This window comes from Balaenoptera physalus (assembly GCF_965194825.1).
Source record: "Balaenoptera physalus genome assembly, chromosome: 9".
NCBI lineage: Eukaryota > Metazoa > Chordata > Mammalia > Artiodactyla > Balaenopteridae > Balaenoptera > Balaenoptera physalus.
Genome location: NC_138888.1, coordinates 49,260,647 through 49,278,333, shown reverse-complemented (window position 1 = coordinate 49,278,333; position 17,687 = coordinate 49,260,647). Strand labels below are relative to the sequence as shown.

The window sequence follows — 17,687 nt, the reverse complement described above, 5'->3', positions numbered from 1 at the left end:
CGTGAGCCACAGCTGCTGAGCCTGCGCGTCTGGAGCCTGTGCCCCGCAATGGGAGGGGCCGCGATAGTGAGAGGCCCGTGCACCGCGATGAAGAGTGGCCCCCGCTTGCTGCAACTGGAGAAAGCCCTCGCACAGAAACAAAGACCCAACAGAGCCAAAAATATTAATTAATTAAAAAAAAAAAAAAGAGGACGTGTGTCTCTCAGATAATCCATGTTAAAAAAAAAAAAAAGAATGAAGTGGGACCCCCCCATCTCTACTATATATATATATATATATATATATATATATATATATATATTTATTTATTCAAAATGGACCAAAGGTCTAACTGAATGTAAGAGCTTAAAATGATAAAACTCTTTGAAGAAAATATAGGTATAAATCTTTAGAGACTTCACTGGTGGCCCAGTGGTTAAGAATCCGCCTGCCAGTGCAGGAGACATGGGTTCAGTCCCTGGTCCGGGAAGATCCCACATGTTGCAGAGCAACTAAGCCCGTGTGCCACAGCAACTGAGCCTGCACTCTAGAGCCTGTGAGCCACAACTACTGAGCCCATGCACCACAATTACTGAAGCCTGCATGCTCTAAGGTCTGCGTGCTGCAACTATGGAAGCCCACGCGCCTAGAGCCCGTGCTCCCCAGCAAGAGAAGCCACCGCAACGAGAAGCCCACGCACCACAACGAAGAGTAGCCTCTGCTCGCCTCAACTAGAGGAAGCCGGCGTGCAGCAACGAAGACCCAATACAGCCAAAAAAAAAAAAAAAAAATTTTTATTATGTTTGATTAGGAAATGGCCTCTTAGATGTAACACGAAAATTGCAAGCAACGAAAAAAAAAATGGATATATTGCACTTCATCACAATTGAAAAGTTTTTCGCTTCAAAGGACACTATCTAGAAAATGAAAAAGCCTATTCAATTGGAGAAAATATTTGCGAATTATATATCAGATAAGGGACTTGTATGTAGAATATATTGGAAACTATTACAACTCAACAATAAAAAGACAACCCAATTTAAAAATGAGCAAAGATTCGAATAGACATTTTCCTGAAGAAGGTATACAAATGGCCAATCAGCCCATGGAAAAAATGCTCAAAATCGTTCGTCATCAGGGAAATGCAAGTGAAAACCACAATGAGATACTACTTTACAACTGCTAGGATGGCTTAATGAAAAAAGATGGACAATAGCAAATTTTGGAGAGGAATGGAGAAGTTGGAACCTGTGATTAATAGAATAATGCTCTCCCCAAAAGATGCCCATGCCTAAACTCAGGGATCTGTGAATATGTTACCTTATTTGGCCAAAGGGAATTTGCTATATGATTAAGTTAAGGATCTTGCGATGGGGGTTATTATTGTGGATTATCCAGTTGGGCCACATGTAATCACACGGGTTTTATAAGAGGGATTCAGAAGTGTCAGAGTCAGAGAAAAAGAAGTTGTGGCAGTAGAAACAGAAGTTCAAGTGATGCCTTTTGAAGATGGAGGAATACCAAGGAATGCAAACAGCTTCTATAAACTGGAAAGGCAAAGAAACAGAGTCTCCCTGGAGCTTCTGGGGGAATGTAGCCCTACTGACAACTTAATTTTAGACGTGTAAAACTAATTTTAGGCTTTGGGCTTCTAGAACACTAACATAATAAATTTGTGTTATGACAGTAAATTTGTGGTAATTTGTTACTGCACCAATAGAAAAACCAATTCCAAACCCTCTTACATTGCTAATGGAAATGTAAAATGGTGCAAACAGAAAATAGTTTGGCAGTTCCTCAAAATGTCAAACATAGAATTACCACATGCAGTTCTACTCCTAGAGAACTGAAAACAAAAGTCTACACAAAAACTTGTACATAAATGTTCAAAGCAGCATAATGCATAATAGTACAAAAGTGGAGACACAAGTGTTCATAAATTTTTGAATGGATAAACAAACATGGTATATCCATAGAATGGACTATTATTCAGTCCTAAGTAAAGAAATTAATGTACTAAGAATGAAGTACTGATACATGTTACAACACATATGAACCTTGAACACTTATGAACATAGTAAGTGAAATAAGCCAGATACAAAAGGCCACATATTGTATGAAACCATTTATATGGTATGTTCTCAATAGGCAAATCTATGGAGACATAGATTAGTGGTTGCCAGGGGTTGACAAGGGTGGAAAGTGGAGAGTGCTACTGGGTTATGAGAGGGGTGATAAAAATGTTTTGGAATTAGATAGTGGTGATGGATGTACATCTTTGTGAATACACTAAAAACCAAGAAATTGTACACTTTACGGGGTAACTTATGGTATGTGACGTATACGACAACTTAAACATTGGGGGGAAAATAACGATCAGAAGTGTTATTTTCTGCATACATTTTATGTGCCAGGCACTGTGGCAGTTATAAACTCTGTGTATAAACTCTGCCTCACTGATCTCACAGTTTTGTCAACAGTGCATATTTCACATTGATAATTTTAGTGACTATGTGATTACCTACCATGCCACCAACCTTTCTAGCATCCTGGAGGATTCCCAGATGAATAACACCTGGTCCCTGAATATCTGAGTCCAGGTATACACATGAGACAGGCTGGGACCTGGGACCATTTCCTGCAGTGCTGCAATGCTTGCACCTGAACAAACGTCTCCTGGAGTAACAAAATACAAAGAAACTATAAGAGACTAAAAATATGTGCATGCACAGTTGGGGCAAATTATGGGCAAGAAACAAAAAGATCAGAAAAACCCCATTGCCACTTCTGGAGAGCGGGGAGCAAAGGGAGCAAAAGCAGGGTATTGCCCATGCCCCCTGCAACCAACACCACCAAATGCATGAGCAAACTACCTAAGCTACCCCTCCAGCCCACCCCTGGACACACCCTACCCTCACCCCGTATAAGGAACCAGCTCACCTGCGCCCCACCCTCTACCTTCGGGAACTAGCAAGGGAACCTGTTACTTGGTTTTGCTCCTTCCTGCAGCCACAGAAGCCCCCAAAAAGCCTTGTCTGAATTTCTTGACTGGCCTCTTACCCATTTCTATTGATTGGGGAAGGCCAAGAACCCTGGTCTATCACACACAGGTGTGTACATCAAGCTCCAAGAGGAGCCTGTTGATTTCCGGAAAAGAGCCGAGACAAACACCTGTAACCAAGGAAACAGAGCGCTATTTCATCCGAAACGGCTGCCAGCGCCTCCAAGCATCCACGTCGTTAGCGGTGCCAGGAAGTGACGTCACGCCCAAGTTCCGGTTCCGCCTCGGTCGACGCGCTGCCGTATCTCCTGTAACCCTGCGGTACACGTGCGTGCGCCAGGTGGTCGCTGCGGTAGCATGGACGCTTTGGATCGAGTTGTGTAAGTGCAGTGGGTTCTTTCCCCGGGTAACGTTGGGGAGAAGGGCCTCTGTAGCGGGACGGAGGAGTAGCGTCTCTGCCTCCCACTCCTCCTGGCCGCCCACGCTCCTTCCTCGCACCCGTTGCCGTCCGTGAGGATGTATCCACTAGTTTGGGTCTCCGTGTGTTGGGGCGGCCTGCGGGGAGACGGAGAGCAGGGAAGGCCGTGTGTGGGAGCCGCGGCGTGGAGGTGGCACCGAGGCGTTGGCCGCTTTTATTCTAGACAATTAGGAGTGTCTCGGCTTCCGCAGAAGTGAGAGGAAGGTGGGAGAGGTGTTCTGGCCACAGAACACCTGAGTGAGGTGCTCTGAGCACAGGCCTGGGAATGTGACAGATTTAGGTGACAGTCCGGGCCCGTCCACTTAAAGCTATGCGACTGGGCCATTTAGTCTCCGTAAGTCTCAGTTTACTCTGTAAAATAGCGTTCATAATAGTCGTACTTCATAGAACTGTGAGGAATATTTGCGAGAATGTATGTAAAGGCTTTGCGGCAGCACGTAGAGATGCTCATTAGCTTTTTTTCTTTTTCCCAAACTTGTACACTTCTCTGAGTTATCCTTGGGTAATGTCTGCCGCAATGTCTTGGGTAATGTTAGTCCAGAAAATGTTTATCGATCTCATAAATAGTTCTGCTATTATTTGCTATGGTTTTCTTGCGTTTTACCTGGGTTAATGTAATCAAAAGGACAAATTATTCTTTTGGTCATTAAATTAGGGATTTTTGCACATGTGCTGAATATTCCTCTGCAGGTGTGGGGACCGCAAAGATGAGTAAGACTAGTTTACTGTGTCATTGTGGGACAAACAGCTAATAAAACGTACAAGGTGTTATTTGCATTAGTTGCTGGTTAGTCAGAAGCAATAAAGTACATGGAATATAGAACATACAGCACTTTTATTGGGTTATAGACACACTAACTCTCTCTTGGTTTGACTTAAAAAGTACTGTGTATCTTTATCAACCAGTAAATGATTAGAAGCTTTAAATGTGCTTGACATTTTATCTGGTGAATTTTTAAAGTCTGCATGATAAAGTCAGTTCGTGTATATTCTGTTTTTCTTTTACTTCACGAAGTGTCCATGGGACCGGAAGGAGGGAGGGTCATAGTTATTTAAGAGAAGAGGAATTATTTCAGTAGATGGCAGAGAACTGTTGGAAAATCAAGATTCTCACTAGTGTAAGCAGAGGTGAACAGAGTGTATAAAAGCGTTCTACTCCTGCTGTCACATCATAAAATCAGAATAATGGATTTGTTTTCCCTTCATATCTTGCAGAGTGATTGATCTAGGTTAGTTTTTGTTTTTTTTTAATGCCTTTTTAATTTTTTGGCTGCGTTGGGTCTTCGTTGCTGCGTGCGGGCTTTCTCTAGTTGTGGCGAGCGGGGGCTACTCTCCGTTGCAGTGCGCGGGCTTTTCATTGCAGTGGCTTCTCTTAGTTGCAGAGCACAGGCTCTAGGTGTGCAGGCTTCAGTAGTTGTGGCTCGTGGGCTCTAGAACGCATGCTCAGGAGTTGTGGCGCACGGGCTTAGTTACTCCGCGGCATGTGGGATCTTCCCGGACCAGGGCTCGAACCCGTGTCCCCTGCATTGGCAGGCGGATTCTTAACCACTGTGCCACCAGGGAAGTTCTATCTCTTTTTTTAAATAAAAGGTTTAGAAAACAGTAATAAAAGAATGCTGGGAATATAAAAATGGGAGTCTTTTTAAAGACTATATCTAATAAAATTAACACTTATTTAACAGTAATAACTGAATATCTTTTACTAATATTTCCCTAAAAAGTGAGATTTTGTTTAGTGGTGGAATCCTAACTGATAAATGTCATGTAGTGTCTCTGTTGATTTTTAAGAATTTGCACATAAGTCATGGTTTTGTAATATGAGGAAAATGTTTTAAGATGCTATGAATTGTGATTTTTCCGAATAGAAAGCCCAAAACAAAAAGAGCCAAGAGATTCCTTGAGAAAAGAGAACCGAAACTCAGTGAAAATATTAAAAATGCTATGCTGATTAAAGGGGGCAATGCAAGTTCAACAGTGACACAAGTACTTAGAGATGTGGTACGTATATATATATATATATATATACTTTTTAAATGGTGTTGAAATCATTTTAGGAAATTTTTAGCATACTAGTTGGACTGCCTGAGAAATACATAGATAAATTTGGCTTGCCTTAAGAAATACTAGCCTTAGAGAAAAGCTAACGTCTCACCAAGGCACTGACTACTGGTTTTCCTTACAGCAGCTAGTTCCCTTAGTAAATTTCACCTGATTTCAATTACTAGCATTTGATTTACTCACATTTCAGGAACATATCTAATTTGTAAAATGAGGTAACTGCATATTACTATCTATTTATTCTTTCAACAATACCAATTACTGTGCTAGGTGCTAGGAATTAATAGTTACATAAGACACAGTCTTTCCCTTCAGTGAGCTTAGTGAGGAAGACAAGTAAAAGTTAACAGCATTGTAAATGAAGTGCTGTGCTGGAGGTACACACAGGGTAGGATGGGAGGCTGAGTTAAAATCCCACGGGGGTTGCCACACACAGGATGGGCTTCCTAGAGATGACACTTAAGTTTCATTTTGAAGGAGGAGTTGTAACAAGAAGGAGAAAAGGAAGAGGAAGAGAAGGGCTTCCAAGGCTGAGGAAAAAGCTTGTGCAAGAGGGCGTGTGAATGAGCATGATGCATTTGGGGAACTGCAGATAATTGGGGATGGCTAAAGGAGAGTGGGCTAGATGAAGCTAGAATTTAAGGAAATGAAGGGAATCATTTAAATTGAATAGAATATTGAAAGGGCATAGAAATTTTTAATTAGGAAAGTCCCAGCTAAGAATATTAAGCTCGTGTTGCAAGTTATAAGTGATCAAAAGGGAACCATGCAGAAGATAGCAGAATAGGATTCAGGGACCAGGATAATCTTGTATAATGACTGGTATAATGCTTGATTTTTACCTCTGCTTTTCAGAATGTGTTTTGTTTTGAAAGCTATAAATTATGTTTTACAGTATGCACTGAAGAAACCATATGGAGTTCTGTATAAAAAGTAAGTCATGATTTCTTTTATTTCACTTATTAAATTATATTGTTTTGTTATAAAAGTAACAACCAACCACTTTATGGGAGATTTAGAAAAATATATATTTTTTTAATAAATTTATTTATTTTATTTTTGGCTGCGTTGGGTCTTCGTTGCTGCTCGCGGGCTTTCTCTAGTTGCGGCGAGCAGGGGCTACTCTTCGTTGCGTTGCATGGGCTTCTCATTGCAGTGGCTTCTCTTGTTGAGGAGCACAGGCTCTAGGCGCGCAGGCTTCAGTAGTTGTGGCACATGGGCTCAGTAGTTGTGGCTCGCGGGCTCCAGAGCGCAGGCTCAGTAATTGTGGCGCACAGGCTTAGTTGCTCTGTGGCATGTGGGATCTTCCCGGACCAGAGCTCGAACCTGTGTCCCCTGCATTGGCAGGAGGATTCTTAACCACTGCATCACCAGGGAAGTCCCAGAAAAATATTTTGGTTAAAAAAATGCTACAGTTCCTTACATACATAGCTATGAGTATTTTATTTTTATTTAATTAATTTATTTATTTAAAAATATTTATTTATTTGGCTGCGCTGGGTTTTTGGTTGTGACGTGCAGGATCTAGCTCCCTGACTAGGGATCGAACCCCGACCCCCTGCATTGGGAGCACGGAGTCTTAACCGCTGGACCACCAAGGAAGTCCTGCTATGAGTATTTTAAAATTTGTTGCTTTCCCGTCTGTGTTTTCATTTGTACTGAATATTCTTACAGAGTTGTAATCATAGCATGTATGTATTATTTTTAAATAGTAATAGACTTACAGAAAAGTTACAAAAAGAGTAGAGTTCCCATATACCCTCTCCCAGCATCTCTTAATGTTATAACTTCCATAACCGTAATACAATTATCAAAAGTAAGAAATGAACATTGGTACAATAATGTTAATTAAATCACAGGCTTGATTTGGTTTGCACCAGTTTTTTCTTTTTCTTTTTTTATAAATTTATTTATTTTATTTATTTATTTTTGGCTGTGTTGGGTCTTCATTGCTGCGCACGGGCTTTGTCTAGTTGCAGCGAGCAGGGGCTACCCTTTGTTGCAGTGCGCAGGCTTCTCATTGCGGTGGCTTCTCTCATTGTGGAGCATGGGCTCTAGGCGCACGGGTTTCAGTAGTTGCGGCATGCGGGCTCAGTAGTTGTGGCTCACGGGCTCTAGAGCACAGGCTCAGTAGTTGTGGCGCACGGGCTTAGTTGCTCCACAGCATGTGGTATCTTACCGGACCAGGGCTCAAACCCATGTACCCATTGGCAGGCGGATTCTTAACCACTGTGCCACCAGGGAAGCCCCAGTTTTTTCATTAATATCCTTTTTGTCTTCCAGGATCCCACATTGTGTTCAGTTGTCACATCTCCTTAGTCTCTTCCAGTTTGTTACAGTTCCTCAATCTTTCCTTGTCTTTGATGACCTTGACACTTTTGATGAGTATTTGTCAGTTATTGTGTAAAATATCCTTCAGTTTGCTCTTGTCTTAAGTTTCTCATGAGTGGATTGAGATTATGCATTATGGGCAAGAATGCCACAAAAGTGACGTGCCTTTTTCAGTAAATCATACCAGGGAGTACATGATGTCTTATTACTGGTGTTGTTAACCTTGGTTAAAGTGATGTCTGCTGGGTTTCTCCACTATAAAGTTTCTATTTTCCCCTTTGTAATTAACAAACATTTAGAGGAGATAGTTAGAGACTGCAAATAATTCTATTTCTCCTCAAACTTTTGCTTATTCATTTTAGCATTCATCAGTGGATCTTGTCTACAACAGTGATTACTGTGGTGTTCTAGTAGTGGTTTTCTATTTCTCTCATTCCCTCTACGTCTATTAATTGGAATTCTGTAAGGAAAATCTGTCTGTTTTCCTCCATTTGTTTAATTACTTATTTATGTCAGTGTGGACTTACAGATATTTATTATGTTCTTTGGGGTTATAATCCAGTGCTGTCATGATTTATTTATTTATTTATTTATTTAATTTTTGGCTGCGTTGGGTCTTCCTTGCTGCACACGGGCTTTGACTAGTTGCGGCGAGCAGGGGCTACTCTTTGTTGCGGTGCGCGGGCTTCTCATTGCGGTGGCTTGTCTTTGTTGCGGAGCAGGGGCTCTAGGCTCGCAGGCTTCAGTATTGTGGCACGCAAGCTCAGTAGTTGTGGCACATGGGCTTAGTTGCTCCACGGCATGTGGGATCTTCCCGGACCAGGGCTCGAACCCTTGTCCCCTGCATTGGCAGGCAGATTCTTAACCACTGCGCTACCCGGGAAGTCCTGTCATGATTTATTTTGTTGCATAAATTGTTCTCCATTTGGCCATTGGGATCTCTGTCAGGTTGGCCTTTCAAAGTGCCCCCTGTGTTTGAGCACTTCCTTTCTGGCACCACAAGATGCTCTGGGTTCATCTTGTAGTTTTCGTTGCCACAGCCCTGGAATCAGCCCTGGTTCCATATATTGGAGACTGATAATTTAGAAACAGGTCTGGGCACTAAGTATGCTCAATTGCTACTGGAGTGTCATTGTCTCTAGGTCCTCTCAGCAGACAGAGCTTGAAAATAAATATTATGTACGTTAACCTATGCATGTACGCACGTCTATATTTGTTTATATTTATTTATATATTAAAAAACCCTGAGTTGATACTGATACTTCCTAAAAAATCATGAGTGCATACTAGTGCTTCCGATTCCAGTCGAATACCAGAGACTTCATTCCAGCCTTTCTCCTTTTCTTCTTTGTATCTTCTATCTTCTGACAGTAAGAAACCTTGCTTTTGTTACAATATATTTACTTATTTGTGTAATTCTAGTAGTTTCAGAATTTCTAACCTTATAAGAAACAATTTTACTAACTAGAGTATGGAATTTGTGTGCAGTTCTTTTTGTCTTTAACCTCACAATATGCAGTAAAAATATTGTTTTCCAGTATAAGTCAGGTTAGGTTATTTTTGCCCCTTCAATGTGGTTGTGTTATTCATTTATACTGTAGTTAAGGTCATTTATTACAGTCTGTATTCTATTTTGGGTTTTCTATCAATTCCTGGTTGTTGTTTTTTTAATTTATGTATGTAAAATTTACTGTTTGTGGTGTATACTTTCATGGGTTTTGACAAATACATTGAGTTGTGTCTGCCACTGCAGTCATGGTACAGAAACAATTTCATTATTCTGACAATTCTTTTGTGCCTTTTACATTTGTCTTGTAAGCATTTTTCTATTGATAGGTGTCCTTTAGATATTATTATTATTATTATTATTATAATTAATTAATTTATTTATTTTATGGCTGTGTTGGGTCTTCGTTTCTGTGCGAGGGCTTTCTCCAGTTGCGGCGAGCGGGGGCCACTCTTCATTGCGGGCCTCTCACTGTCACGGCCTCTCCCGTTGCGGAGCACAGGCTCCAGACGCACAGGCTCAGTAGCTGTGGCTCACGGGCCTAGTTGCTCCGCGGCATGTGGGATCCTCCCAGACCAGGGCTCGAACCCGTGTCCCCTGCATTGGCAGGCAGACTCTCAATCACTGCGCCACCAGGGAAGCCCCTAGATATTATTTTTAATGCTAGTATAATGCCTATAAATGGTTATACTAAAATTTACTTCACTGTTCCTTAATTTGAGGAAATTTTGATTTCCTTTTTTGTCGTTGTTTTTCTTATAAATAATGCTAAAATGGCCATTTTTACACAAATGAGTTCTTCTTTTGTATTAGTTCCTACATGAGATTTCTAGATGTGAGATTACTGGGTATAGCTTCATGCCCAATCTAGCATATTAACAGTAGTGCTTTTTGAGAAGTTTGGCAGAGTAAAATGTATGAGTTTCATGGGTCTCTACCTACTTTTGGTTTGTTTTTTAAAATTAAGAAGTGAAAATTTTGTTTAAACTTGCATTTTCCTTATGCTTCCAACAGGTCATATTTGCTTATTTGTGAATTGCTGTTAGTAATTTTTTATTAATTTTTTATTAATTGTTAGTAATTGCTGCAGTAATTTTTCCTGATTTGTTTGTCTTACATCATTTTTTTAAATACTTTTTTTGTTTTTTACTGATTATAAAAGTAATATATATTTATCTTAGATAATTGGGATAAGAGTAAATAATCACCCATAGATAAGTGCTATGTATATTTTCTCCTCATGCAGTTTTATATCTATATATCTTTTTCTTTGAACAGAATTGAGATCATGTGTATATGATTTTATTTCTCTTTAAATTCATAAAAATTATGAACTGTTTTATACTTTACTTACATGACTAAAAATCCAAACATATACAGTGAAAATATAAACACACACACTTCCCAGAACAGCCACTATCATTAGTTTCTTATATATCTTAACAGAATTTCTTCATGCATATTTAAGCAAATAAAAATACGTAATCTTATTTTTCTCCCTTTTGCATGAAAGATAGCATTCTGCGTTTCTCTACCCACTGTTTCTCCATGTCCACTACTACTATTCCTGGTCCAACCCACCATTTTTTTCTTTCTCTCCTGGATTACTGTGATAGCTCCGTACTAATAACCCCTTCACTCTTGCTGTGCTACATTCCATCCTTATATAGCAGACAGAGCAGTCCTTTAAAAAGAACATTTGGGGCTTCCCTGGTGGCGCAGTGGTTAAGAATCCACCTGCCAATGCAGGGGACATGGGTTCGAGCCCTGGTCCGGGAGGATCCCACATGCCATGGAGCAGCTGGGCCCGTTCGCCACAACTACTGAGCCTGCACTCTGGAGCCCGTGAGCCACAACTACTGAGCCCACGTGCCACAACTACTGAAGCCTATGTGCCTAGAGCCCGTGCTCTGCAACAAGAGAAGCCACCGCAATGAGAAGCCCGTGCGCCGCAACGAAGAGTAGTCCCCGCTCGCCGCAACTAGAGAAAGCCCGGGGAAAGCAGCGAAGACCCAGCACAGCCAAAAATAAATAAATAAAATAAGTAAATTTTTAAAAAAAGAACATTTGAATCCAATCATATCACTGTCTTGCCTAAAACCCCCCAGTGCTTCCCGTTACTCTTTTAATAACTTACGTTCCTTACCTTGACCGACAAGGCCCTACATATTCTGGCCCAAGTCTACATCTTTGACCTCATACCCCACTGTTAACCCTTTGTTCACTAAGCTCCAGTGACATTTGTCGTCTTTCTGTTTCTTGAATAGTCTAAGCTTGTTTCCATCTCAGAATCTTTTTCTTATTCTGTTTCCTTTTCCTGGAATACTCTTAACCTCAAAACTTTTCCATGGCTAACTACTCATTTATCAGGTCTCAACTCAAATAATCATTTTCCATTCTTCACACTAACACAGCGCCCTATTTTATTTTTGTCACAACAGATATTACTTTTTGAAATTGTTCATTTTTCCTCTAGAATGTAAGCTCCGTGAAAGCAAGGATCTTGTTTGACATGGTATTATGGTATCCCTAGCTCCTAGAACAGTGCCTGGCACATAATAGGCACTAAATAAATATTTGAATGAATAAATATTCTTCCAGCTTCTTGTTTTTGATCATCTGAATATAAAATTATCTTTACTTAATATTTATTGTTATGGGTGAATTACTTATTAAGATTATTAAAATCAGGGTCATTTTTTTTTAATATTAGGAAAAATATTACAAGACCATTTGAGGATCAGACATCATTGGTAAGTATAAGAATCTTTCTGATTTAAGAAGGCATATAAGTGATTATTGAAACTAATTCATTTAATTTAATAGTACTCCTCATTTATGATTTTGAATTAGAAATCATCCTATGTGAGGGAATTTTGATGCAGAATGCAGGGGAAATAAGACTTTTATACTTTCAAAAAGATGACTATAGAGCTTACATTTCACTGTGAATGTTATGTATTCACTGCTTGCAAGTATATTGATAGAATTTTTAAAAATTGAATTACATTTTAAGTGCATAATTAATGGATTGTCAAAAGGAAGCTTGCTATGGATCTATTTTTATAGAGCAAGTTTGATTTAAGAAAATTTTACTTTTCTTTTTCTGAGTATTTTTAGAACAAGAAACACTACCCAAATGATTACTAACAATTGTCAGTTGCTTTACTAGAGTTAATCAAATTCCCGTTTGAGTGTATTGGCAATCAAAACTAAATGAAAAAGTCTAGTGAATGAAATCAGAAGATAAAAGGTGGTATATAATAAATGGTGAATGATGAGTGGACTTTGAGTATGTGATGATATTAGTTTCTTACTAAAGAAAATCTTAAGGGAATACGTGGATTAAACTATTTAAGTTGACTTTAAAAAAATCAGAACATGATTATGTTCTCTTGACAGGAACGCCATTGCTTGTTCTTTTAGTGAGTTTAAAAGAAAAAATTTCTGAAAAGAATCTCAATAACTAATTAGAAAACTGAAATTGAGCATCTTATCCTAATTTGGCAACTAACTGCATTGAAAATTATATTAAGAAAATATTGTCAAAATAAATAGTTTTTAAAATAAAATTGCTTTTATCATAGTCTTGGGTTTTTCACTGTCATTTGTTGAAGAGATCATGAAAGTAAAAATGTAGGGTCTAACCCAGAAATCTCTCTCTTCCACACGTGACTTATCCAGGGCTGATTTTGTTTTGTGGCACCATGGTGCTTTCAGTTGAGTGACCACTTTGTAGAAGTGTTATGTTGTAGAATCTGTAGCATTCTGTACTTTTTTTTCAATCCAGTGTAGATATGACAGCTTTTCTTATACTTAAAATTGTGGCATTTCCTCTCTTTGATCTCCCACTTCCAGAGACAGGAGATATTTCATTGGCTGTAATAAATCTCAGACCACTAGAGCTCAAAATGGCTGTGGAAACAGTGATCATGTTGGAAATTTGGTTGAATTCCTCCTCCTGACTGCCCATCCCCCAATAGCACATTTCTTATGCTGTAATCTTGGAACTGTGCTTTAGCACAAGAGTTAGCAAATATACCTCCTGTGGGCTAAATCCCTGTTTCTGTGAGGACCACAAGCTAAGAATGGTTTTGACATTTTTAAAGTTTTTTTTTTTTACACCATATAAAAAGTCTAAAATATATACTATGTAGTCTTTTGAAGATAATTTGTCTACTCTTGCTGTAGAATTTTAACAAAAAGTGGACTTTATGGAGAAGGATGACAGATGAGTACTATATATATGTGAAAGGTAGTTTATGGAAAGCTTTGGGGTGTTAACATGAGAATGTAAAAAAAAATTTTTTTAAGAAAGGATTTTCATTGATTTGGACATTTAAAAAACATTTTTAACACCTGCTTTGTGCCAGACACAGTGTAAGTTGCTTTCACATATGACGTGTCACGTGGCCCTTGCAGATTTTTTTCAGGAAGTGTTATTGTCTTTGATTTACACATGATACAACTAATTCTCAGAAAGGCTGACCAGATCCCATAGCAAATGGCAAAGCCAGAATTCTTGGACTTTCTGACTCTGTATCCTCTACACAGGGAGTGGATAGGCAAGTAGGTAGTTGTTTGTTCCTATTTGCTTCTGCTTAAACACTGGAATGAATGATAACCAAACGAGGGGCCCATACCTCAGGGATCTTGCACTCAATAAAGAAAAGTTGAGGATTATGGTTGCTTCGAATGTTCTTTAACATTTTTGTCATTAATTTAGGAAGCTTTTCCAACTGTGCTAGAACTAGACTAGAACACATTCAATCTAATTTTTGTGCTAAGATTGGGAATCTCAATAAACTGAATCAAAGTATGTGGCATATAAAGTATAGGCACTAGTGTAGAAGGAGCTGTCCAGGATTGAAACGCCATAATTGTGTTTCCATCCCTCTCAAATCTGTAATAGAAGTCAATATTTTTGAGAGCCAGATGGAGGAGATATCTCTTACTGGTAGGAACATCATAGATCTGTCAGTCAGTCCTGGCTTGGTACATAAAATGGACCTAGTCACAGCTGGGATGGTGTGGAGATTCTAGGGCAAGATTCCTGTGTGGATGAAGTTTGCAGTGAAAAGTAGTTATATGCATGGTAAACTCATGAGTACAGTTATAAACATCCCAAGGAACCATATTGATTAATTCATGTAAGTCCCCAGTATATTCATGTGTGTCCTTTGAGTGAAGGCTTTTGTTCAGCAAGTGGAATACTTGGTGTGCTATTCCAAAATAACTGCATAGCTGAAAATAAAAGGCCTTTTTAAATTTATTAACCTAATAGTTTTCATATATTTTTAGTCTTAAACTTACATCTTTTCCCTAAATACCCCAAATCAGAAAATTTGAAGTAAAAAGCTACAAATAAAGTCCTTTTTCTTTGTTTATTCCTATCTAGTTCATTAAGTCTTCTTTAATTTCCACTGAAAAAAACTGATGTACATTTTGTTTTTAGTTCAGAGGTACAATACTTTTTCTTTTTTTAAAATTAAAGTATAGTTGATTTACAATGTGTTAGTTTCTGGTGTACAGCAAAGTGATTCAGTTTTTTTTTTTTTTTTAAAGAAATTCACGTTCTTTTATTTATTTATTTATTTATTTATGACTGTGTTGGGTCTTCGTTTCTGTGTGAGGGCTTTCTCTAGTTGTGGCAAGTGGGGGCCACTCTTCATCGCGGTGCGCAGGCCTCTCACCATCGCAGCCTCTCTTGTTGCGGAGCACAGGCTCCAGACGCGCAGGCTCAGTAATTGTGGCTCACAGGCCCAGTTGCTCCGTGGCATGTGGGATCTTCCCAGACCAGGGCTCGAACCCATGTCCCCTGCATTGGCAGGCAGACTCTCAACCACTGCGCCACCAGGGAAGCCCGATTCAGTTTTATATATATTCATTTTCATATTCTTTTCTATTGTGATTTATTATAGGATATTGAATATAGTTCTGTGTGCTATACAATAGGACCTTGTTGTTTATTTTTCCAGTAACATGTTAAGAAAAACCTGAACAAACTTCTTGGCCAACCCAATATATATAGTAGATTGTATCTGCTAATCCAGACTCCTAATTTTCCCTTCCCCACCCTCTTTCTCCTTTGGTAACAATAAGTTTGTTTTCTGTGCCTGTGAGTCTGTTTCTGTTTTATAACTAAGTTCATTTGTTCCACATATAACACATATAACACACATAACACATATATATCATATGATAAGTGATATATTTTGTCTTTTTCTGACTTCACTTAGTATGATAATCTGTAGGTCCATCCATGTTGCTGCAAATGGCATGATTTCATTCTTTTTTATGGCTGAGTAGTATTCCATAGTATAGGTATGTATCACATCTTTTTTATTCATTCATCTGTTGATGGACCTTTAAGTTGCTTCCATGTCTTGGCTATTGTGAACAGGGCTGCAGTGAACATTGGGGTGCATCTGAATTATAGTTTTGTCTGGGTATATGCCCAGGAGTGGGATTGCTGGGTCATATGGCAACCCTATTTTTATTTTTTAAGGAACCTCCGTACTGTTTTCCATAGTGGCTGCACTAACTTACATTCCCACCAACAGTGTAGGTAGGAGGGTTCCCTTTTCTCCACACCCTCTCCAGCATTTGTTGCTTGTAGACTTTTTAGTGATGGCCATTCTGACTGGTGTGAGGTGGCATCTCAGTGTAGTTTTAATTTGCGTTTCTCTAATAGTTAGTGATGTTGAACATCCTTTCACGTGCCTCTTGACCATCTGTACATCTTCTTTGGAGAAATGTCTATTTAGGTCTTCTGCCCATTGTTTGATCAGGTTGGTTTTTTTGTTATTGAATTGTATGAGCTGTTTGTATGTTTTGGAAATTAAGCCCTTGTCAGTCTCATTGTTTGCAGATATTTTCTTGCAGTCCGTAGGTTGTCTTTTTGTTTTATTTATGTTGATCAGTTCTAGTAGTTTTTGTGTGGAGTCTTTAGGGTTTTCTATATATAGTATCGTGTCATCTGCGTATAATGACAGTTTTACCTCTTCCTTTCCAGTTTGGATACCTTTTATTTCAAAGAGGTACAATTCTTAAGGTTCTTACATTTATGCATTGATTGAAGGAGATTTCTTTGTTTTTACAGGAATTTTTTTCAAAGAAGTCAGATTGTTCTTTATTCATGTTTGGCTCCCATAATAAGAAGCGGCCAAATAATCTAGTAATAGGTAAATATCATTTACTTTTTAATACTTTTATTTTATAGAGTCAGTTCTGTGACTCAGATTAATTGATGGTATTGAGGATTCAGGAGTAGCCAGTAAGCACTAAACTAGTTTTTTATTTTCCTTGTGAGTGTGAATAAAATTTGTTTTTACGTACCAGTCTTCAGGTAAAGAAGGGGCATGTAAATATCACCCTACCTCAAGTTGTAGAAGTTTTTCAAATATAAAACATATATCCTAAATCAGTATTAGAGTTAGAAAAAAAGTAGCAGCATACGTACACACACAAATTAACCCTTCCCTGATAAATACCTGTGTAATGAATACATTTGAAAATAAACCCTTGCCCTGTATTGTGTACTGAGGCTTGGGCTGGCATGCTCACTGGCTTAGGTAAAGCCCTTTACCCTCCGTGGGCCTTTATTTACTCTTCTGTAAAGTAAGGGAGTTTGGCTAAGTGATCTTTTAAGATCCTTTCCAGGTCCAAAGTTGCAACAATACATTTCTAGGTAGAGTTGAAAATTTAAGAAAGAAGGGACATGTTTGGAAGGTTTAAGGAGAAAGAAAAGAGGCAGATATTAGGACGTTTTGAACACGCAGATAAGTAGGTGAATATAAGGCAGCTGTTTGGGAAAAAAATAAATGGTTAAAAGAAAATGTATTTTCCTTCTAGGTCGTATGTATGACTACCATGTGCTGGATATGATCGAACTAGGTATCGAGAAGTTTGTCTCCCTTAAAGATATTAAGGTAAGATACTGATCATAAAAATAAGCATTTTCTAAAATATTTATTTATTTATTTATGGCTGTGTTGGGTCTTCGTTTCCGTGCAAGGGCTTTCTCTAGTTGCGGTGAGCCGGGGCCACTCTTCATCGCGGTGCGCGGGCCTCTCACTGTCACGGTCTGTCTTGTTGCGGAGCACAAGCTCAAGACACGCAGGCTCAGTAGTTGTGGCTCACGGGCCTGGTTGCTCTGTGGCATGTGGGATCTTCCCAGACCAGGGCTCGAACCCGTGTTCCCTGCATTGGCAGGCAGATTCTCAACCGCTGCGCCACCAGGGAAGCCCAAAAATAAGCATTTTATAACGTTGCTCTTGGGCAATAGTGACATCTTGTGGTGAAGAGTATAGATACAGTTTTGTAACTTAAAT

General features: G+C 39.1%; 1 protein-coding gene and 1 pseudogene across 4 annotated transcripts in view; one reads left to right on the top strand and one right to left on the bottom strand.

Moving 5' to 3' along the window:
- The window catches only part of LOC309667135 (small ribosomal subunit protein uS5 pseudogene), a 97,497-nt pseudogene extending 94,350 nt beyond the window's left edge, over positions 1–3,147 (bottom strand). Inside the window, exon 1 of the transcript XR_014268485.1 lies at positions 2,505–3,147. The product of XR_014268485.1 is annotated as a small ribosomal subunit protein uS5 pseudogene (transcript). The remainder of the gene's footprint in view (positions 1–2,504) is intronic.
- An 84-nt stretch (positions 3,148–3,231) lies between these two features.
- Positions 3,232–17,687, top strand: part of RPF2 (ribosome production factor 2 homolog) — a 38,668-nt gene continuing 24,212 nt past the window's right edge. Inside the window, exons 1-6 of one of the 3 annotated variants that reach the window (XM_082475438.1) lie at positions 3,232–3,360; positions 5,324–5,456; positions 6,412–6,449; positions 12,068–12,107; positions 16,457–16,538; positions 17,209–17,285. In XM_082475438.1, coding sequence (XP_082331564.1) covers positions 3,338–3,360; positions 5,324–5,456; positions 6,412–6,449; positions 12,068–12,107; positions 16,457–16,538; positions 17,209–17,285 — 393 coding nt within the window. In that variant the 5' untranslated portion in view covers positions 3,232–3,337. Of the gene's footprint in view, positions 3,361–5,323; positions 5,457–6,411; positions 6,450–12,045; positions 12,108–16,456; positions 16,539–17,208; positions 17,286–17,687 lie in introns of those variants that run through there. The other 2 variants (XM_082475439.1, XM_082475440.1) reach the window with 2 other exon arrangements.